Here is a 25,238-nt window from a genome sequence, read left to right as displayed (position 1 = left end):
GAAGAGTCAGCTCTCTGTGACATACTCACTGGTGACACGATCCCAGGACAGAAGGATGAGGAGACATTTGTGCCACTGTACACTCAATTATAGTAGAACTCTTGGGATCCCTGGGTGGCACAGCGGTGTGGTGCCTGCCTTTGGCCCAGGGCGCGATCCTGGAGACCCGGGATCGAATCCCATGTCGGGCTCCCGGTGCATGGAGCCTGCTTCTCCCTCTGCCTGTGTGTGTGTGTCTCTCTCTCTCTCTCTCTCTCTCTCTCTCTCTCTCTCTCTCTATCATAAATAAATATTTTAAAAAAAGATTTTTATAGAACTCTTATAAATTGCTTCATATTAACACAGAGGCATGAGTTAACAGAACAATTCACACCCCGTCTTTGGTCATTGCTCTAATATTAAACTGAAAACCTTTATAAAAATATGAATGTGATTACATGGCCCTAATAGGGACTTGTGAGGATAATCACATTTGATGCCCACGAAGTTGTGAGAAACAGTTCAAAGAAATATCATAAAGATAATTCCACCACTGGTTTCTGGGAAAGGATATGCAAATCCAACAAAATGACAATAATAATAGCTAACACGTATAAGGTGATATTATCTAGCACATGCTATTGTCACCCTCACAACAACCCCCCCCCTTTTTTTTAAGATTTTTTATTACTCATTTAAGTACACAGAGAGGAGAGATAGAGAGAGGCAGTTACACAGGCAGAGGGAGAAGCAGACTCCATGCAGGGAGCCTGATGTGGGACTCGATCCCGGGTCTCCAGGATCACACCCTGGGCTAAAGGTGGCACTAAACCGCTGAGCCACCTGGGCTGCCCAACAACCCCCTTCTGATGCAGGTACTGTGATCACCATTCTGCAGAGGCCCTGAAAAGTTAACAAACTTGTCCAAGATCACATAGCCAATAAGGAGCTGAGTCGAATTTGAAATCAAGCCATTTGAATCCAGACTGTGCTCTAGAGTCCAAGATGCACTGCCTACCTTTCTATGGGAAAGTATCCATGATTCTCAATGGAAAAGCAAATGTTCCACTGATGAAAAACAAAAATGGAGCTCCATGGGTCCACGAAAAGCCTATACTGCTAAATCATATCGAACTGCAAACCAAGATCAATCACAAAACCTGTTTACTTCTTTTTTTTTCCCATTTTCCTGATTCCTTTCACCTTACCAACACATGGTACTCCAAAATTCAACTCTGATGTCTGGCTTTCAAGATCTTCCATTTTATGGCTTTTCCCACACTGTTCTCTAAGGCAGGCAGACACTGTTGTTGTAAGAACACTGATGGCACATTTCCACATCTCTGCTTTCCTTCCTGCTGATGTGCATAACTTTGCTAACGCTCCCTCACCTCTCCTTTGTAAAATCACAATCTGTCCCTGATTGCTGGTGACTGTATCCATTGCCCCCATTCCACACCCTTTTAGTGAGAATCATAAAATTAAGTGCTTATAAATTACTTTGTATTCTTTCCTAGTAGGAAAATAGAAAAGCACATGACAAATTTTTTCTGAGCCCAACACTCCACCCAGCATTTGTTGAACACATTTGCAATTCAAACCTGTTGTTAAGAAAACAGCCAATTCTCTTATACAAACAAGGGGTTTTTGGGTGCTTTAGTATAACTCATTCTGAACTCTTACCTGTGTTACACTGTTCAAAAGAAAAGAAAACTCATCACACCATTACAAATTCCTAAAAAATGGAGTTTGAATTGTATATAACATAAAGACTTTATATAAATTTCTCTTCTAAAGTCACCTGCTTAACTTCTTCACACTGCACAGTGTCTGTCTATAAATCTTTCTAATATATTAGTTCACATCAATTTCTTTGTGTATTTTATCTGTAAAAGACAATAGGCGCCGCCATAGCCTGTGTTTCTCCTAAGCAAGTGGGACTCAGTGGAGTGGGGGATCATGTGCAGAATATCACCAAAAAACCTGCAAAAGAGAGCAGAATGCAGAGCAAACAAGGGCCTGAGAACTCTGAAGAATATGGCCATTCTCACTTTTTCAAGACAAGAATGAACTTGGATCATGTTCAGAGCCCCAGGAAGGATGATATGGAGAGTGGACACAAGGGGGAGCCAGAGGGTCCATCTTTAAAGCTGACTGGACTCTAGGAAATTTGCTATAAAAACCAAAATGTTCACTAACAGAAACTTTTAAATTCTATTAAGACAAGCCATAAGAATGAGAATGAGTAAAGATTAACAAGAGAAGCAGTGAGAGAAAGGAGTAAAGAGTAAGAGATCCAGAGATTCCCTATGTTCTCAGAACTGAATTCAAATACCAAAAGGAGTTTTTCATGTAATCTTCAATGTGAGCTCAAAAACAAACATTTGAAACGATGGCTTTAAAATAGCTCTCCCGGGCAGGCCGGGTGGCTCAGCGCCACCTTCAATCCAGGGTGTGGTCCTGGAGGCCCCGGGATCGATTTCCATGTCGAGCTCCCTGCATGGAACCCTCTGCCAGTGTCTCTGCCTCTCTCTGTCTCTCGTGAATAAATAAATAAATAAATAAAATCTTTAAAAAATAAAAATAAAAAATAAATAAAATAGCTCTCCCACACAGTAGTAAAATATCAAAAATTTTCATGACATACACATTTGAGCTTGAAGGAAAAAAAACGAGTATTTTCTTTAAAATTCCCTTCCTAAATAAATAAATAAATAAATAAATATTTAAAGAATGAAATTCCCTTCCTTTGTCAGACTTATTTACCACCACTTCCTCATATGCCATAAGAAATATTTTGGGGTAGATGGTTTTTTTGTTTTTGGTTTTGGTTTTTTTGCATTTTATTTTTAACCTCCAAAATGTTTTTTTTAAAAACCATCTGGAAGATATTTCTTTCCAATATTTTCTTGAGGTTCTAGATAACTGACCTTAATTCTGGGAACTATTCTATGATAAATATATTGTCAGTAAAGATTTAAATATTGCTACTAAAGATGTAATTATAGATGCTCAAGTTTTCATACTATTGAAGCACATTAATTAAAACTTGGCATAGTTGAAGAAAATCAGGAAACAAATGAAAAGGGAGATGACGTGCATTTCATATTGAGTGTAGCATAATTATTACCTCTTTTTGATAAAGATGTTCCAGAGAAGGCACTAGCGCTGTGCCTGTAATCACTTTAATCATCATTCAATACAAAAGAACCAATCCTTCAAAATCCAAAGGGATTTGCTTATTGTTACGCTTTTAGAAAACTCACCAGGTATTTCCAAATGCTTCCTAGTGACAATAATTAAACATCTGGTAATGGTGACCTACTTGTGGCTGCTGAACTTCCTTGGATACTCTTTGCCATTACTTATGCACATGCTGGGAACTGAGAGAGAATTTACATTATGAATAATAACTCAAGACCCCAGGAGACGTCAGACTCCAACGGGAGTAGCTCTCTGTTGTCCTGACTGCTATCTGTATTAAGGCCTTGTTAGAGCTCTTAGATTTGGGAACAGATGCTACATAAAAATTGCAAAAGCGCCAAGCTAAGGCATGCATACAAGCTGGATGTAAGCATGTTGTGAGGAAACCGCCTTGTATTAAACATTTAAAACGGTGCCCAAGGGGGAGAAGAGCCAAGCTGCCACATCTCTACATTTCACTCTGTAAGGAATTATGTTTTGAGGCAAACTTTGATGCTCTACTTTTGCAAATAGTGACCAGGACTTTTAGATCCCTGGCGATAGCACCAAGAAATCCCAGAGCAAGACAGTGTGCACTTTTAGGCACTATTTCCTGGTTTCTTCCATTTAGGGGTGAGAAGACAGGGAGATAAATGTAGTCACTAAGACAAAAAGGTTTGTGGTAGTTTGAAATTCATTTAGTAACAGAACTTTAGTCCAGAGAGAAGTAACAAATAAGTCACTTACACCTCATTAAAATCAATTGAGGGATCCCTGGGTGGCGCCTGCCTTTGGCCCAGGGCGCGATCCTGGAGACCCCGGATCGAATCCCACGTCGGGCTCCCGGTGCATGGAGCCTGCTTCTCCCCCTGCCTGTGTCTCTGCCTCTCTCTCTCTCTCTCTCTGTATGACTATCGTAAATTTAAAAAAAAAAAAATCAATTGATATCATTATTCTAATGAGATCAACACCTTTCTCAAACACCACACAATTTCACTAACATATCATGGCTAGCTCCTACTTTCAGCTTCATTTAGCAATTCTGGAGCTCAATAAACAAAGTGGCATCATTTCATTTTTTTAAAAAGATTGTTTAGGTTTTATACCCTTTAGTAAATATCCAAAGCTATGTACTAATACTAATTAATAACTAGATACTAGTTAAAAGTAGAGTATTACTTAGAATAAACTTACAAAAATTATTTTATTATCTAATTTTCTTAATCCCAAATATCATTTAGTATACACCAAAAGTACAGTCAGTATCCAGTGAGGCAAACAGAAATCCTAACAGAGACCGCATGGAGTGAACCGCTGGAAGCGCCTCCGCCCTTGAAGCTAGAGATCCAAAGGAGGAGCCTGGGGTCAGGACCTGCAAGCCTGGACGAGGGGTCCCAAGCAGCTACCTCGGGAGTGAGCCTGCTGCATCCAGGGGCTGGGATACGGGGACTGGGAGGCACAGAAGGATGCCACGGAGCGGGGGCACCGTGCTCTGAAGAGGGGTTTGGGCAGGCTGTGCTGGTCCCCTGGACGCTCGGAGGAGGGGCTGACCAGAGCTCATGCTTGGAGTGCTCTGAGCCAGGAATGCCCAGGCTCCTGTCAGTACCTCCCAGGGGCCTGATGAAGCTCGTGTGTGGGCTGCCAGGGAAAAAAGCTGAAAACCTAATCACCTGCCACATACTGGCCAGCACAGGGCAATGCTGACAGGAACAGCATACAAACAAGATAAAAACAAGTGCCACCTCCCCGTCCTTCCCTTCCAGTGCCCACGGACAGGACGCAAGTGACAAGAAAGAAGGTATAGCACAGAGCAGAGCTTCAGGAGATGTAACACCTTAATGCCCGCATATTATCCTGGTGCCTCGATGTCCTGGTTCACAGGATGGAGAAAATTCCAGAACCTGTTTGTAGAGTGGTTATCATCCAGTTTGTTAAAATGCATAAAGTACTTATAATTGTACCTGGCACAGAATAAACACTAACGTCATATATGACATTAATTTCAAAGTATTTAATTTCTACAACATTATCGGTTAGAATTTATCCACAAAATCCATTTAATAGTAAATATTACTGCAATACAAGAGCACATATAAGCACTGGCTTGGTCTACACCCTATGGAATCTGATCCTAAAAAGCAGATAGATCTTAAAGAGTGAGGAGCCAGGAGACCTGTGCCCCATAGAAGGCTCTGCCTCCAACAAGCAACACAAGCCACCTGGGCCTATGTTCTTTCCATTAAAAGAGGGAGCCAGATAAAACTTATCTCTATGGTTCCTTCCAGTATTTAAATTTTTTTTATAATTATAAAAACACTTTTCAGTTTCATTTCAAATTTAAAACTAATTTCTAAAAGTCCCTGATTTTAATTAAGGTTTAAGCAGAGTACAAAAGTTTGGTCCAACCATACATAACATTTATATAAATGCCTACATGATTTTTCTCTAAACATGGACAATCTTAAAACTTAAAGTACATTTTAAACATGAAATATTTTCAAGGAGCTTACACAGATGTAAATAAGTGAGCCACGTTGCATAGTGATTTATGGGCAGGTTCCACATAGCTGCACGGGCCGGCCCATACACAGCAGCCCTAACTGCACAGCTGCTGAAACATATAGCTAAACTGGGCATGATGGAGATGCATGTGATAACAAAGTGTATTTATCACTCCCTCACTGACCCAAATACACAGCAATGAACACATGGACAGAGATCTTAGGATTATAAAGTACAGGTTCAGCAACCATAAAGCATACCTTGGCTGAAACTGCCAACACCAGATCCAATCAGTACCAAGCATGACAGCAATTCTTGTTCAGCAAGAATGCAGAGAGCTAAGTCACTCAACAGAAACTATACTCGGATATTCCCAGACTAGAAAAAAAACTATTTTAAAACATGACAGAGACACATTATGTCCTATTATACTATTTTTAACCATTTTCTGTTGTTACTGCATCCTCTTATTTGATGCTGGCATAAAAGAACCCAATCTGCTAATCTAATGAACCAGCAATTTAAATAAATGTAACTTCTAAAATGGAATTGACAATAGATACTCTTTCACACATTAAATTACCTGCCAAAAGTCACCTTTTAACATGCAGCAGGAAGGGCTGTGATTATAACTAACTGAACTGGTAGAAATAATAGGACTGTGTATAACAAAGACGTTTTCATCTTTTTATGTACCACCGCCCTTCAGGATACAGGGAGTCTCAAGTAAAAAAACCTACTTCTTAATTTCAGCTATAATTACTCTAAGAAACAAGAAACAAAAAGATGCATTTCATGTACCCAATATGCTGGCAAAGCTAAATCATCTGTAACTAATAAAGGAACAGTTTATGATGAAATCTACTTTCAAATATCCTAAAACAAATACAAATAAAGCAACTTGGGACATACATACAGTGCAAATGTCAACTTTTTTATTGAAAGGCTTGATTGAGATTCTATATTTTTTCCCCAAACTGCATGAGATGGGAGGAAAATGAGTTGGCTTATCCACCACTCCAGTGGTCTGAAGCAGTAGAAAACATGGTAGAGAAATGAGGGGTAACCTATTTCCCCTGGAGGTTAGAAACAGGAAATAAGTTATTAAAGCACAATCTTTGCACAGAATAAAGGGGAAAGAAAAAGCAATGGACATGATCTATTTCTTCATCTAGTCAAAACTGGGCCTAGATCGTGATGCCCAGGCATTCTTTGGGATGTGGTGACTGAGAATGAAAGCATCACAGATGAGTTATCACAGCGTGGACCAATAGCTCAATCCCTCCATCAAGGGAAGGGAGGGGCTTTCTGGACCCTGAAAGGAGCTACCGCACACAAGGGGCTCAAACTTTCAGGGGGTAGGGTGGAGCATTTTGGGCGAGTAGCGCTGTTTGAGGTGAGGTGCCGGAATGTGGAGCAGTACAAAGAAAGAGGCACACCTGCATCCTCCAAGTTGGGCTTACAAGGTCCGGAGACCCCTGGGGGCCAGTCAGATGCTGCTCTTTCCGAGGCAGGCACATGGCAGCGCCTAAAATGTGTAGGCTCCTGGCTGTCAGAGCACCACTCCCCACACTCCCCTAGAGATACATGTGACAGGGGTGAGGCTGTTACTCTGTCTGTGCTCAGACAGCTCTGTTGACGTCTCAGAGCAGCGGGAAGGAGCTGCTGGCCCTCCTTTTCTCTGTACTCAGTTTTCCACCTTTTCAAAATGCTCCTTCTATTTCCAAACATCTGAGTACGGGCAAAGAGCAATTCAACAAACAGGCACACTGGACACAGGGTGTCAGCTTACTACTGCTGAGCCACCCGTGCCTGAGAAGTTCCACATGTGTGAAACGTTTTAAAGAACTTGTGTCATTTTCTCTTGTTATCCACAACACTTTTCACTTTCCATTTTTCCAAAAAGAATTCTCTCAATATAGTTATGTCAATGTCTGTATCCATAGCAAATGCAATCAAAACTTTTTTCTTAGCCAAATTGTGGTTGTTACAGCCTGTCAGTCCCAACAAGACCATGAAGAGGTATGTCCGAAGCAAGTCTTTCTGTGCAAAACATTGAACATCTTTTTCTAATCCACTTCTGAGTTCTTAAGCATACTCTGGTCTACTCTGGTCTACACAGAATTTGCAGATAGTATGGAAGTGCTTCATGATTATACAAGTGTTTATGTGTATGATGTGTAGTCATATATAGACAGAGAATGTCCAAAAGAGAAGGCATCCTGAGTAAGTAGCAAGCACAGTTACCAGAAAAAAAAAGATTTCTTCTTAGTAAAAAGAAAACTTTCCATAGAAAGAAAGCCTAGAAAAGTTCCCTGTACTTAATATAATCTGTAAAAGTTATTAATAATGATTTCTAGAATGTATTTATCAAAATAAGCAGAGTAATTCAAATAAACTAGAGCATAATCACACTAAAAAAGAAATTCTCATGAACCACACAATTTCTTTATCTCTAAATAAAAGCCAACCTTCAAGAAAAAAAAACTAAAGTATAAAAGGTACATTACTGAGGCATTAATGATTTTTAAACCCTCATGTATAAATATTCATGCAATATATACTAATTATGTGGCTAATCAAGTAGCAAGAAACTGCTACTTACTTCAATCACTATGGATTCCCAATACAATACAAAGTACCTAAGGATCTCCTGTTTTCTGTGCTCTTTGTCAAAGCACAAACATTAATTGAGTATTGCTATGAGATTCTAGGGGGCATTATAGGAACAAGTCAACAAGACTGAATCCACTAACAGGTTTATCCTGTTCCCCTACCGTCCACTGGAGGGTGCCTCCCTTATACTTCTGCTTCTGAACCTCCTCCCAGTTCCCTCAACCTTCAGGCACGCACCTGTAGGATGAGACTGATGGTTCTAGAAGCAAAAAAAATGAAAGTTCTCAACCAGGCCTTGTCTGGACAAAATTTGAACCCAGACTTTGATTCTGGATATGAGACTCTCCAGCCTCAACAGCAACCAATCTATTTCAGCTCTTTGACAAACATTCTACACTTAATTATAAATAGCTAGTCCTTAACATCATTACTGACACAGATTGAGAAACTAGCTTGGGAATCCAAGAATAAAATTTAAATATTAAAATGAACACACTATCAAGGGCAAACCAAGCTGGCAGAAGCCATCTTCCTGTTAAAGTAATGCTAATAGGTCAGAAACAAGAATTCCATTTCTAAGAGTGAATGAGCTCCAAGTGTCATTCCAGAGAGTTTCAGAAAACACATTTATCAACAGCCAAAGCACCTCAGAGCCTGGGGGTGAAAAGACCACTTCAAAAGCAGTGCAAGAATTTAAAGCTACCTTGTCATCTTACTCATCATAAGCCATGAGAACATCATGCAAAAGAGAGAGAGAGAGAATTTTATTTGACCCTCTTTGGCACTGAAAAACACATGATTTAAGATGATTTTTATACCTAGTCCTATTTGAGATACATTGGCAGTAAATGATTCTGAAGCCTGAAAGGACTCATACTTGGGTGGCATGGGACCAGTCTAGGGTGCCCATCTTTCCAGTCCATGCCAACTGGACAAACCCAAAGACTGACAGCCCAATCCTCAGCCCCAGTGGGCTTGGTATTGACAAGTGAAGCAGAATGGCAATGTCAGCTACTGCAGGTGATATTCACCCAAACTCCAAAGGAAATACTAATTATACTGTGATGATTTTGTTAAAAGTCATACATCATAATAAACTCTGTTCTCATTTGTGGGGCCTAAAGGGAAAAAAGTATTTGCTGTTTTAATGTTCTAAGGTCACATAAAAGGGAGTGAATAGCACAGATTCTCTGAAAACCAAGGAAGGAAGGAGATGCAGCATGCTGACACTGCCACATCTTCTCCTTCATCCTTTAATATCCTGGGCACTCTGGTGATAGATACAGATTTTCCCCAGGCAGCCTGAGGTGATTAAGGTAGAAAGATGTGCTAAAGAATAATTGCTACTTGTTCATAGATCAAAAGCAATAAAACAGCTGAGCAACAAGTATTTACATCCTTGACTACAACTGCAAATGCAAACAGGGCTTTCAGACAGTGCCTTGATAATTGCATCTCAGGCTAACTTCTTGGCCATATCAAGAAAGTTCAGTTTCTACCAACATAAAAAGTTGTTGGTATGAAGTCCCACACAGAAGTCCTCCTATCCCACTACAGTACGTCTGTAGTGGGATTTTGTTGGCGCTCTGTACCTAATACAACCTGCTCAGCATAGGGCACTGCTTCACTGCCACCATGCTCCCACTACATTCCCATGAAAGATGTGAACTGCAAAGTATCTTTCACAGCTCACATCCATTTGAGTAACTTCAAAATCCTAGAAGAGCTGAGGGGAGAGGGAAGAAAATTCTCTTCCTCTAAACCTAGCTTTACAGGATTTGATTATTGTGAGTAACACAATATAAATGTCTTCAAATACAGGTGGAAGGGAACAGTCTTTGTAAAGCCTTCTGTGTGAAATCATACTTAAATGTAATAACAAATATTTAATCTTCATGGAAGTCAAGAGAAGGAGAAAAATCTTCTTTGCCCAAAAGAGACCTGTTTTCCCATATTTTGATGATTTGAATATTGGATGCATCAGCATAAAAATGTGGGGTTTTTATCTAAGGTGACTGAACTCCTCAGAAGGTCTTCAAAATATAGGACAAAACATTTTCCAAAGTTGTTTATTAAAAATTTGGCTTTCAATCCTATGATGAATATAAAATTCTACCATTAAGAATTAAAATATATACTACATGACAAAGCTACTTATGTATCCTACCAAAAGATTATACTGAAAAGCTATCTGAAGTCAGATAACCAGAGAATGACTGTTATTAATAAAGTCATGCTTTGTGTTAGAGGGGCAAAGAGATTTTTTTTCACCTTTTTTAAATTTAAGTAGAACTAATGTACAATATTGTATTTCAAACTCCAAATGAACATTAACATCATACATTTAAACACTAGGGTTACTAGAAATTGAAAAGGGTAAAATGCTTGCCAAAATATTATTATATGTATTTATAAATCAAAGAGAATGGATTCTTCAAGCGCTAAGGTCAATTAAGGTCAATTCTTCCAACCATTACAAAGATCAGTATTACCTACACAAGCTATAACTGCAAATAAGAATCCAGAAGTAGCATTCCTAAGGGGAAAGAGAAGTAGTTCATAAATTTCAAAAACACATTTTATGATTTTAAAGATACAACTCTAAAATTGACATATCGCTGAAAAAAAATCCTAGGTTTAGATTTCTATGGCTTTTATTCCAAATGTTAATTCTCCCTTTCACCACTTACAGTATTATTTACGCAAATGTTTTTATCTTTCTCACCCACCCTTGTGATCAAGAACAAAACTGAAGATTTTTAAAGCAGAAATCAACATAAAATACAGTGCACTTAGTTCACAACCCAAAATGGTAAACAAAAAATTTACCACCAGCTGAGCATCCACTCTCACCAAGCAGCTACACATTCCCACGTGGCATGCACAATCACTGTACTATGTCATCATATACATTATATGCCTCACTGATCAATTGCACCATATCCACTCTGCTTTACTATGACCCCTGTGGGAGAACTGTTGCCTTTCAAAAAAAAATATACACTGATCCTCCAACTATCTAAGTTTTGTATTCAAAATGAGAAATGCGGGATCCCTGGGTGGCGCAGCGGTTTGGCGCCTGCCTTTGGCCCAGGGCGCGATCCTGGAGACCCAGGATCAAATCCCACGTCGGGCTCCCGGTGCATGGAGCCTGCTTCTTCCTCTGCCTATGTCTCTGCCTCTCTCTCTCTGTGTGTGACTATCATAAATAAAAAAATAATAAATAAAAGATTTTAAAAAAAAATGAGAAATGCTTCACAATGGTCCTTCTGAAATGTGGTAGCCAATGCCTGTCTTCGTTATACTACGATGTGGTGAGGTTGCAATGTGAAGTAAGGGATGTAGAGAAAGCATAAAGCTACAAACCTTGGCCTCACTTTGTTCTCTCTAGAAAACTATATTCAACAGTCTTTTTTAAAAATGCCTTTAGGATAATAAATTCCATCTCAGGGAATTTATCACCTATAGGCACTTAGCCTACATGCACTTTACTTCCCTATTAGATTTAGGTCTTAGATGCTCTGAATTGATCTCTTTTTAAATCCACGATTACTGCAGCCTACTTTAAACTTGGCCAGTTCAGAACAAACCTTCTTAATAAAGAAATGTTAATGGAGAATTATGGACTACAATTAACACCTAAATGGCCAACACAACATATCCCTAAAAATAACTAAGGAGAGCCTGCTGCTTCCATGCAAGTCAGAAATCTCTCAAACTGGGATAGTATGTTTTGGAAAGAAATTTATCTGCCCTAGGATAATCTGAGGGTAGCAAATACTTAAGGTTATATTTTCTTAAGCTTTTATTTGGAGTCCTATGATACGCATCTAATTACATAGGTAAAGCTAAAGTTAATATTTTAAAAATTATAAGCTACTCTTGGAAATATGAATTGTATTTAAGCTTGGGAACTTCACATTAACTAAGGTGAAAAAAAAGCAAGAATATACAACTTTTGTAACATAAGAATAATAACAGATCAAATTCGATAATATTTTAATATCTACACAGCAATATCCCAAAACTTATCGAGAACACATGTCCCTCCAGAGGGGTGAGAGGATAGGCAAAATGGGTGAAGGGGAGTGGCAGATACAGGCTTCCATTTATAGAGTAAGTCACAGGGATGAAAGGTGCTGCACAGGGGATGTGGTCAATGACCTGGCAATGGTGTTGTTCAGTGACAGATGGTAGCTACACTGGGGTGAACACAGCATAAGGAACAGAGTTGTTGAATCACTATGTTGTACACCTGAAACTAATGTAACACTGTGCATCAACTATACCTCAATTAAATACATTTCTCCTTTACATCTAGGTGACATTAGTAGCCAAAACTGTCTTTTCTGCTATGATTACGAAACTATTCTGGTAAGAAGGAAAACAAACAAGCAAGAAACACTCTTCCAAGTTGTACACACACACACACACACACACATCCTACTCTCCATTTAGCAATCTAAGTCAATCTAAGTCACTCTCAGAAGAAAAAAACAACCTATATTATAATCACTTAAAAATCACCTAACTTTGAGTTAATTTTTCAACCATTAAGCAACTTTATCAGAATGCATCATTCCATTGACTCCCTATGTCTAGATTGTAATTTCCTATATAATCAAGATCACAGAAGCATCTCATATCATATACAGATCCACAGGTAAATAACCACGGCACTGGTACTGAAATAAATGACTAATCCATATACATACACTGGGTCATATACACATTCTGATGCGTGGATGCAACCATTTACTTAAAAAAAACAGGATGGTTTTTGGTGAGGCAGATTTTTCCATCATACATGCTTGAAATTCAACCCCTTGCCTTGTGAACCCAGCCAACTGTCCACTATATGACACTTCAGCTCCCCTTAGCTTTCTTTTTCCATTTAATACATGATCTCAATTCTCTGAACAAATCAGAGGTATCATTATACTCTTGTTCTTAACTATAACCTCCCAACCCCACAAATATATAAAACAATGATTTTGAAGCTTATATTTTCCATAGAAATATTGCTCAAGCAAAGTGATGCATGAAACTGAAATTATATGGCTGCTTAAATGTCACACGCTAACAGCTAGCAAAGAAATGATACTCTAAAGAGGGGATGTATCTTGCTAGAGAAGGGAGAAACATGTTTTTCTTTTCATTAGTGTTACATACCGTCATCCACAAATTGACCCAGAAACTCTGCGCAGGAGGTCTAATTGAGCTCTTCAACTACACTGCCAATGTCCCCACTCACCTTCCAAAAGACTACATCTCATCTATAAGATGAAGAAGTAATACATTTTACCAGACAGCTTAGAACTTAATAATTTAAAAGCACATGTACAAGAGCGGAATACCATGACCAATATTACTACCACTGGAACTACAAGCAATTAGAAGTAGATTAGGGCAGGAAGTTAGAAAAGCTCAGCAGAATTTAATTAAACAAGTTGAATTTTGGCAGAGAACTACACCCTACTTCTATAAACAATGCCATGGAATCCTTAATGACAATACAAGGCATTCATATTTAAATTCTCAAGTATCAAATGCCAACAGACAGACCCCACCCCTGAGTTCAAGCACAGTTTTAAATTCGATGCTTCTTCAAAAGGGAAGAGAAAGGATTCTGCCAACTGAATCAGTACCCTTCATTTCCTCATTCCTTTCTGGCATTAACTTCTGTATACTCTACACCAAGGTTTCGTTTCTTAAAAACAGGGAGACAAACCATGTGAGACTCGGAACTCTGGGGAACGAACAAACGGTAGTGGAAGGGGTAGTGGAAGGGCAGAGGGATGGGGTGACTGGGTGACGGGCACTGACGAGGGCACTTGATGGGATGAGCACTGGGTGTGATACTGTGTATTGGCAAATCGAACTTCAATAAAAATAAATGAAAAAAATTAAAAAAGCTATTTTGAAAAATAAATCTGTACACACTAGAGAAAAACAAAAGCAAACTGCTTAATACTGATTATCAGCATATTAAAAATATAAATCAATAGTTATTCTATACATATTCATGAATTTTTTTTAATTTTTATTTATTTATGATAGTCAGAGAGAGAGAGAGAGAGAGAGAGAGAGAGAGAGAGAGAGAGAGAGGCAGAGACACAGGCAGAGGGAGAAGCAGGCTCCATGCACTGGGAGCCCAACGTGGGACTCGATCCCGGGTTTCCAGGAGGGCGCCCTGGGCCAAAGGCAGGCGCCAAGCCACTGCGCCACCCAGGAATCCCCATATTCATGAATTTAAAACAGTTTATTGACTACATCTGTCCCTCATACCATTTTTTACTTCTGAAGAATATATTTTTCCAGCTTCATTCAGATATAATTGCTACATAGCATTCTGTTAAGTTTTATACATACAACATGATGGTTTGATACACATATATACAGATTCTTCTCAACTTATGATGGAGTCATGTCCAAATAAATCCACCCAAAGTTGAAAATATTATAAGTCAAAAATGTATTTAATATGCCTAACTTACTCAATATTGTTGCTTAGCCTAGGCTGTATAAAATGTGCTAAGAACACTTCCTATGAGCCTACAGTTTGGCGCAATTATCTAACATAAAGCATATTTTATAATAAAGTGTTGAATATCTCAGGTAATTTATTGAACACTGTACTAAAAGTGAAAAGCAGAACGGCTATATTTGTACAGAATGATTGTTAAGTGTACTGTCTGTTTACCCTCATGAACACACGGCTGATGGCACCTGTGGCATGCTGTCACTGCCCAGTATGATTACAGAGTATTATACACATATCACTAATCTGGGGAAAAATTGAATTCAAAATTTGAAATATGGTTTCCACTGAATGTGTATTGCTTTCATACCTTCATAAAGTCAATGGTAAAAATCATAAGAGACTATCTGTATTGCAAAATGATTACCACAATAAAGATAATACCCTCAAAAAAAAAAAAGTTTTGCTCTGTGACCTTAACTCAAACTATATTGATCTGAACATAAACAAAATCACACTGAAATGATTCAGGATTGTTCAGAATTCTTAACCAAAATACATCTATTATGGTTGTGATTTCTACTGGAGGAAAGATAAGAGATTTAGAATGTCTCAGGATTTGATTTGCTTCTGATATATCAATATTCTCCATAATAAAAAAGAGAAAAGATAAACTAAAACTACTCAAGATTTAGCAGACATTTGAGGACCACATAATGGATGATACAAAATAATTTCCAGTGTCCACTTCTAAGGACCACTGAGAGATATTCTAAAACACAATCAATCATAAACTTTCCAGATAAATATTGGGCTGAATTTAAAGCAATAAGATGGAATTAGTTCTGAAGGATGTAACCGCAATTTGAAAACACAATTATTCAACCCAGTAGGGACATGGATATTATCTAATGGAGCTCAAAAAGAACCATTCTATCAAAAGACCACTGGGGGGCACACAACCCATGGCACTAGTCCAACAATAAATTATAAAGGGGAAAAAAATTACATTTTCTGTGTGGTGTATGATTATGTTTAATTTTTACCAATTATTGTTTTTGATAATTAAAACATACCTCCTTATAAAATAAGGACTTTTTTTAAAAAAGGAATCTTTTCATTTCTAATACAGTACTTTTAAAAGACATATTATGCATTATTTGGACAGCCTAAACTTTTATATTCAGTGCATAAACAGCAAACATCAAGAAACAAACATCAAGAAAGCACACAGCCAGAATCTGTTCCTATCATTTATATTTCCATTCAGTGGCCTCAGAGTATTTTTTAGGAAAAATAAGCTTCATTCCAAACAGTCTTCTGGAACAATATCCCTATGAATTTGTATAAACATTAATTTGCTTTTATTCTAATATTTTGTTTATGCATAAAAGTCAAGAAATCCTTACAGTGAGTAGTTGGGTAACAGGATCCTCCAAATACAATGTTTTAGTAGATTTCATATTAGTCAGATTTTTCTGATAACAGTACAATGTTATATTTTAACACACAATAAGTGATTTGAACCATGAATCAATAAACATTCACACAAACAATAACCCCAAACGGAGTGAGGACACATAAAACGTCAGTATCATTTTGTAGCTATAAAACAATGTTCAAAGAAACCAAGGAACTTATTCAAAAGAATATTAAGAAATAAACACAAGGAGTGTGACCTTCAACTCCAAAGAAAATGTAAAGGGATCAGACATTTCTCTACCAACCTGCCTCTTGCTGATTTCTGAAGTCTCTCTTCTGAGGTTCGAAGACCTTGAAAACCTCAGCGCTCTAATGGAATCCTTCAGAGAGGTACCAGAGAAAGTGTAGTACCTCCTTGTGAGTTTCCTCTTCAATTTGTCTGCCATCTCAATCCATTAGAAAGGCAAAATCCACATGACTTAGATTCCAAAACTAACTACACAATAAAATGATCCCCCAAACAAACAGCCACAAAAACCCAGATATCTAACCTGTGTTTTGATCAGTCCTCTAGAAAGGGTAATAAGTTGAATTTAGGTGGGCAGTATAGGACAGAATCCACTCAACATACGTGACGGTCCATGGAAGCACAAACTTTGCATATGGCAGCACTGATTCCTGGCTCACCAGGGAGGTCAGGGGCAGGCTCCACCACACCAAAGGAAAATAACCTTCACCAGCTAAACAGGCCAGGGTTAGTTTGTCAGGAGTAAAACAGGGTGTAGCAACATATCTTGGAGTCAGCAGAGTGTGAGTGAACACACCAGGTTCAAAGGAGTCTTAACTCATTCCAAAACCGACAGTAGGACAGGATCAAATCACAGCTCCTACTTCAAACAGGAGCCCTTTTAGCATGCCTATTTGTCAATTTGCTTGAACATTCTCTTCTTTCAGTGAATAAGAAATGGAGTGATCAAGTCTCAAATATCCACCTTTTTTTTTCAAACATACACCTTTTACTATGAAAAATATAGGACAAAATATTCACAGGAAAAATGAATTAGTTGTCTGCAATACCTCTCCTGTGTCCCAGAAAGGAGAGGAAATGTGTTTCTATGTCCCTTCGAAAGGCAACAAGAGCATCTTTCCTTCCCTTTATCTCAAGTCTAACTGAACGAAGGCTGAGTGTGAGGAGAAATGATGAAAATAAAATACACAAGAAAACAGAGAACTAGGTTTCCAGTGAGTACTGAACACTATGAATATCTGCAATTAAATACTCATTACTATTAATACAGAGCCCCACAAAACTCAATGCTTTTAGGATACCCACAAGCCTAACCCAAGGGCTGAGAACAAGTACTTTCAAGGTCATACTTTTAATTTGGCTATAATCCTAAGAGTTTTCTATTTTTTAATAAGAAACATGTATTTTTAAAAACACATACATACTAATTATTAAAGAAACTACAAAACCAAACACTAGCCTATACCAGAATATCTCACTGATAAATCACGCAAATACAAAAATTTTAAGGCAACTATATTAAACGAAGAGTTACATGTTGCAGTGCTGTTGATATTCCAGTGCAAGAACATTCAAATTCTGAAACACAGGATACAGAGTCTATATTCCCCTCATTCCAGGTGACTTTCTACTTTTATACTGTGTGCTTTTATTATATTAAACAAGTTCTTCTGAGGTGGCAGTCAAGGGAATGCCTTCCAACATTAAACAGTTAGTTATAAAATTCACAAATTTGTAGTGGCTTTCAGAGTGTGATTTTCTGTACTTATTTTGGAAATTATATTACCACTATCTTGGCCTGAGGAGCAATCTCCCTGCACTGTCTCTTTACAGCCTTTTAAACTACGCTGTTTTCTCAAAATGTAAATTTTATCTTGTTTTCATTCAACTGTGTTGAATAAGGAGAACTTGAGTTCCTTCTCCACATTTTATATTCATCTCCTAATTAAAATTTACTAGTATTTTCCATCACAATCAAGGCAAGTATTAAATCAAGGGTGTGGAGCAAAGAAGAAGTCAATAAAGATTATGAGGTTAGAATTACTGCAAATTTTTGCCACATGTAAATGCTACCTTAGTACCATTTATTCTATACAGTGGTGATTTCCAAATTCTTATCTCCAATCTGATCTTTCCCTTGAGCTCCAGACTTCTATGTCCAATCACCTACTTGACATCTCTGCTTGGAAGTCTCAAAGGTGTTGCAAAATCAGTTAAATGTCCCAACAGGAAGGAGACTTGACTGCCCTTGACCCTGTACCCTTATTCCATTCATAAATCTTCTACTTAAATGAACGTCCCACAGTAAATGGAACCTCCATATCCCCTACGCCATTTCCTCCAGTTAAAACTCTAGAAGTCACCCTTAATACTTTCATTGCCCTCATTCCTCCCAGCCTGAGATCCTAGAAATCTAACCCCCAACACATCTCAACTCCATTCATATTTCCCCAATTCTACTTGAGGCCACCATCATCTCTTCCCTGGATGGCAGCCTCCTCAATGGTCCTTCTCCCCCTTAAAGCCCACCTACAACGCATTCATCCCAAAGCAATATTCTAAAAATAAATGTCTTCCTCTCCCTCTGTCCCTTCACCTGCATTCTCTAAAATAATATTATAATTTAAAAAATAAAAAAATATCTAAATATATCACTCAACACTTTGACAGTTCAAAGGTTCTTTGTTGCATTTAGTATCAAGTCTCAAATTGCTTCACATAGTCTCTAACATCCTGCCTTTTTCCCTAACCCCACCTGTTTCCCCCTCCCAGTTGCTTACTGCACCCAAGCAGCACTACTTCCCTCTGGATCTATAAAATACCTCGACCTTTTTCCAACTCAGGTTGTTGTCCATGCTGCTCCCTTTGCCTAGAGTCCTCTGCCCCCAGCTGCTCTCCTCAACTGAAATCCAGCCCACCTGTCTCCTCCTGAGAGATGTCTTTCCCAAAACAAGTTAAAGTATCAACCCCACCTCACCTATTCTGTATCATACTCCAGACTCAATTCCAGGGTCTACTTTTCCTCATGGCAAGAAGAGCTCTGTGAGATCAGAGACCCCCTCCCCCATGTATCTTCAGCACCTCCTGCTGTTTCTCAAATATCTTAAGGACTAAAAGGTATTTGTTGAATACATGTTGGAAAGATAAAATGAATGAATAAGTAACTCTGTAAGATTTTAACTTTCGCTCAAACAAATGCTATGATGTTAGTTTGATACATGAACAAGGAGCATCAATAAACATGAATTGTGGTACAATTATACATGACACTAAGCTCTTGACATTTTAATAGTCAGAGAAGAAGACATAGCAATCTAACATAATTAAATATAGTTACAATCCACATATTTTACTAGCCAAACTAACTTCTTTCTCCAATCTCAGCCAACAACTAAAATGTTTGTTATTTGGGGCCAGGGAAAAAGAAGTGAAAGAAATACATAAGCTGAGGAAACATGTTTGGCTCACCTACTTTTTTAAAATCAGGACACTACCCTATCTATCTTACAGCATTGATACTAAGGTGTAATGATATCCTGCTACAGTGTGTATTATACTGAGGTTGAATTCTATTTTTAAATTTTATTTATTCAATTTAACTAAAAACAAAAATTGACCCATTTCTCACTGCCCTCCTGGCAACCACCAATCTGTTCTCTGTATCGAGTTGGGGGTAAAGAGTGGCTGTTTTCTTTTTCAGATTCCACATATAAAGAGAGATCCTATGCTATTTGTCTTTTTCTAACTTAGCATAATGCATTTGAGGTCCATCTATGTTGGCACAAATGGCAAGATTTCATGACCCTTAGGGCTGGATAACATTCCACTGTATAAACATACCACAATTTCTTTAACATTAATCCACCATTGGACACTGAGGTTGTCTTGGCTACTGCAAATAATGCTGCAATAAACAGGCCACATACATGTTTTTGAATTGGTGTTTTTGTTTTCTTCAGATAAATACTCAGAAGTAAAATGGTTGGATCATACAGTAGTTCTATTTTAAATTCTATTAGGAACTTCCATATGTTTTCCATAGTCCACAACTTACATTCCTATGGAGAGCACACAGGGGTTCCCTTTTCTCCACACCCTCACCAACCCTGTTACTTATCTTTTTTTATAAATGCCAATCTAACAAGTGTGAAGTGACATCTTATTGTGGTTTTGATTTGTATTTCCCTGATGATTAATAAGACTATCTTTTCACATACCTATTGTCTTTCTTGGAAAATGTATATTTAGATATTCTGCCCATTTTTTAATGTTTCTGTTCTGTCTTGTTCTTGTTGTTGGGGGAGGTTGTTCTTTTGCTATTGAGTTGTAATTCTTCATTTATTTTGGATGTTAGACTCTTATCACATATATGCAGTTTTTTAGCTTGATGTTCCAAAAAGTTTTTTGTTGATTTATTCTGGAACTATGTATGAAGATCAAAGGGTACAAGCCCTGCCACGTTTCCTCATCTTCCAACATACAATCCAGGAGAAAAAAATATCTGGTACTTTCTACATGATTTCTATCCTTATGAATACTTGTATAAATGAATCAATGATCTCCTTTATCACATATAATTCTTTCTCTGAACTCATTTTAAAAATTGTAATGAAGGAGAAACCAACAGCTCTCAATCTTCCTTTTTGTTTCCCATTGTGTGATAATGGTTTATTACATACAAGAAAAGTTGGATTTTACATATTTCACTCAAAATATGAAAGGAAAACTTAAGCTGAATATTTTTAAAGATGTAGATTATTATTTTGCAGCTTTTGATGGCATGTTTTCTGGAGTGCTTGTTTTGCAATGTGCTATTTTTCTAGAGAATTGTCATTGTTGGCCGGCTAGTATTTTAAAACTGAAAACAAGACAAGATCTGCCTCTCCACCCACTGCCCCACAGCTGTATTGAGACGTAACTGACATATAACATTTATAAGTTTAATGTACAGTATGTTTTGCTATACCTAAATATTGCAAAATTATTAAAATCTTAGCATTAGCTAATATCTGTATCATATCACATAATTATCATTTCTTCTTTGTGGTGAGAATTTAATACAGCATTATTAACTAAAATCACTATGCTGATAGTAGATCCCCAGAATTTATTCATCATAAATGTGTATCCTTTGACCAACATCACCCCTTTGCTCCTAGCTCCCAGGCCTGGTAACCACAATTCTAGGCTCTGTTTCTATGAGTTCGGCTTTTTTAGATTCTTATATGTAAGTGAGATCACACAGTATTTGTTTTTCTCTAACTTATTTAACATAATACCCTCACAGAGACCCATCCACGTTATCATAAATGACAGGATGCCCTTTTTATGGATGAATAATATCCCATTAAACACACACACACACACACACACACACACACACACACATAAGATCTTTATCCATTCATCTGTTGATGGACACTTAGGTTGCTTCCATACCTTGGCTATTGTGAACAATACTGCATGGGAGTGCAAATATCTCCTTGAAATAAAGATTTGATATTCTTCAGATTACCCAGAAGTAGTATGCTGGATAATATGGTAGTTCTAGTTTTAATTTTTTGAGGGACCTCCGTACAGTTTTCCATAGTGGCAATGCCAGTTCACAAGCCCACCAGAGTGCACAAGTGTTCCCTTTTCTCCATATCTTCACCAACGCTTGTTATCTCTCTCTCTAGCCATTCTACCAGGTATGAGGTGATATCTTACTGTGCTTTTAACTGACATTTCCTTGATGATTAGTGATGTTGAGGACCTCTTCTTCATGTAACTATGGTCATTTATGACTTCTTTGGGAAAATGTTTATTCAGTTCTTCTGCCCATGTTTTTAATTGGATTTTTTGATTTTCTACTATTGAATGGTTGGAGTTCTTCATATTTTTTAGATATTAACCCCTTATCAGATATATGTTTTGCAAACATTTTCTCCAATCCATAGGTTGCCTTTTCATTTTTTTGATGATTTCCCGTGATGAGCAAAAGCTTTTCTATTTGATGTATTCCCACTTGTTTTGTTGCCTTTTGCTTTTGATGTCAAGTCTATTTGTGCTTTTTTTTAATAACACAGTCCTTGTTAGCTCCCAAACAGTAAAAATTGAAACTAGAATCTTCATTTTTTTTCTGTGCAGAAGAATATGCATAATGATAGTACACTGGAAACCCTCAAATTCAAAGGATTCAGAAAATAATGTATTTTTTTCCAACAACTATAACTGAGTACCTATTACCAAGCTCTTTTCAAGTTGATAGAAATGTAAAAGAAGAAAACCCACAAATGAAAGTACTTATAGAAATTTTTCTACTAAAAATTACCCAAGATAACCTTGTTTGTTTTTATTTTTTTTTTAAATTTTTTATTTATTTATGATAGTCACACAGAGAGAGAGAGAGAGGCAGAGACACAGGCAGAGGGAGAAGCAGGCTCCATGCACCGGGAGCCCGACGTGGGATTCGATCCCGGGTCTCCAGGATCGCGCCCTGGGCCAAAGGCAGGCGCCAAACCGCTGCGCTACCCAGGGATTCCCCCTTGTTTGTTTTTAAATCATTAAAAACAAGTATTAAAAGAACTTGAGTGTTAATGTAATTCAATGATGGTGGTGGTAACGATGTGACCAACAATGATACTGGCAATTACCATCTACTGGGGTGTTATTTTTCTAAAGAGTACTGAAATCTTAACGCAAATCCCCAGGTTTAAACTTAAACACTACCTTACAAAGTAGGTGCATTATCCTCCATTTAGAGATGGGAAAACTGTGCTTAGAGAGATTAATCTGCTGAAGCTCATAAAATAATCATGGAGCTGGGATTCAAACACAGGCCATGTGGTGTCTTATCCCACTAAACAAGATGCCCATCTGTGATGAAGCAACATAAAAAAACAAGGTGCAGCAAACCAAGGAACCAAGCCATGGTCTACAACTAATATGATAACTGAAAGAGTTAGAGACCTGTCCCCTCCTCTGTTTCCCTGACTCCAGGTGGTCCTAGACAGGCCAAGTCTAGGAAAGCTGGTGACCTGCCACTACACTATTATGCAGGCTGTTCCCAATTTCAAAACTCTAAATGCTTACGAGGAGCCTTTACAAACAGCGGGCCATGTGTAGGAGGCCAAGACACTTCCCTCACTATTACCTTCCACAAGCACTCTTCACCAAACCCACATCTGCTACACCTGCACTCCCCAACCCATCCACCCACAAATCGATGAGCTGTAGGAAAACCAGTACCCATGAAATATCTAAATGTTGGGAAATAATCTCTCTGAATTAATTAATTAGATATTTGGTGCTCTATTCAGCATTTAATTTAAATATTTTCTTCTTTCAAGCCTAACTAAAATAAATCCATTTAGGAGGAAATTAATCAAATCATCTAGTTAATGAAGTCTATTTATACAAATCATTACAATTCCAAGTCATCAGACTCTTTAAATCAGTCCTTCCCTATGCCAATTCACATTAAAGTTTTTTAAAAAATTCACATTAAAGTTTAAAAAGATGATTCTATTCTCAGTTATATTTAGAACTGTCTGATGCTTTCTTTATTCTGGAATTAGGATGACATAGAACTATGGAGAAATTTAAAAAATAGAAAATAAAAAAATCCCCAGTTAATCACATATTCCACTCTCAATGCTAACTATGGACACTTTTTGGTGTGTTCCTTCAAACCTTTCTGATAAACACAATTATTTTTATTAAAATTAGACTGGATTTCATATGTTGATTTAACCTGATTTTTTTTTTAAGATTTTATTTATTTATTCATGAGAGAGAGAAAGAGAGACAGAGACATAGGCAGAGGGAGAAGCAAGCTCCATGCAGGGAGCCCAATGTGGAACTCAATCCCCGTCTCCAGGATCACACCCTGGGTCGAAGGTGGCACTAAACCGCTGAGCCACCTGGGCTGCCTGATTTAACCTGATTATTAACAAATTTATATCGGATTCATGAATTTATCTGCACTTCAATTCCAAACATCTAGCACCTCCAAGGTACCCAAAGTCACTAAATCAAGTGTGAATCCCTAAGCTCCACCCTGTCCCAAATCTGGCCACCGTGCAGCACTCCCAGCCTTAGTAAATAGCCCCATCAGCAGACCTGCCCAGTAAATCACTCACAGATCTACTTACTCCCTACCATCTGCACCTGGTCCAGCCTCCTTCAGTCTCACAGCTCCGGTGGCAAACTCTGCTAGCTTGGATCCCTGCACCCACTCTGCCTCCTATCCCTTCATCCTCACACCACAGCCAGGGAGACACTTCTCAAATGTAAATCTAATCACCTAATAGTCTGAATTTTCACTTAGCTGTCCTTCGGATTCAGCTAGATCATATTATTTAGGCAAGTGTTGCTTCACCCTGACTTAGGACACTTTGTACCACCTTTCATGGCATGATTCCTTTTCTTCAGACCATTATTTGTTGGTAATTCTACATTTAATTTCTGTGACTGTTTAATTCTGACTCTCACAATACACCATGAGGCCCTAGAAAGGAGGAACTGTGTCTACATTTGTTTGACACTGTATAAAAACACTGAGCAGAACACCTGACATGTAATAGGTGCTTGGTAAATTGGTTCAATTAACTAAAAATAAGACTAAAAGTTTTATTATCCCTCAAAGGAAATTATTTTATTGCTGCCTTTTAAAATTGTATCATTATTATTATGAAGAAATCCTAGTTTGCAAAAATTCTCTCACGTTTAGTGATAACTAAAGGAATGTATTCATGGGCCAAGTCTTCAACAAGAAATTAGCTAGAGGTAAAAAAAAAAAAAAAAGTATGAAAAGGAAATTCTCCTAGGAACTTCTCAGCCCACTCCTACCTCTAAGACAGGGAGGTTCTAAAAATAACTAACCTCTTGCTGGAAGTTAGTGTTTTAGTCTTGACAACAAAGGAATTTAAATCTCAAAACTTCCTCTTATCAGGTACATGCTTGGCAATGTGTTAAGGGGAAGAATAGAGTCTCTAAAGAAATTAAAATTAAACTTGTTTCAATTATGAGCTGTGAGCTCTCATT

The 25,238-nt window shown here is 37.8% G+C and overlaps 1 protein-coding gene across 23 annotated transcripts in view; it reads right to left on the bottom strand.

Moving 5' to 3' along the window:
• Positions 1-25,238, bottom strand: part of PARD3 (par-3 family cell polarity regulator) — a 651,879-nt gene that overhangs the window by 509,670 nt on the left and 116,971 nt on the right. The window contains exon 1 of one of the 23 annotated variants that reach the window (XM_055308630.1): positions 16,489-16,836. The exons of the other annotated variants lie outside the window; for them this stretch is intronic. Within the exon in view, the coding sequence (XP_055164605.1) occupies positions 16,489-16,629 (141 nt within the window). The 5' untranslated portion in view covers positions 16,630-16,836. Of the gene's footprint in view, positions 1-16,488; positions 16,837-25,238 lie in introns of those variants that run through there. 23 annotated transcript variants of the gene reach the window in all.

The sequence above is a fragment of the Nyctereutes procyonoides genome, unplaced genomic scaffold (assembly GCF_905146905.1).
Source record: "Nyctereutes procyonoides isolate TBG_1078 unplaced genomic scaffold, NYPRO_anot_genome, whole genome shotgun sequence".
NCBI classification, from domain to species: Eukaryota; Metazoa; Chordata; class Mammalia; order Carnivora; family Canidae; genus Nyctereutes; species Nyctereutes procyonoides.
This window is presented reverse-complemented; position numbering and strand designations above follow the sequence as displayed.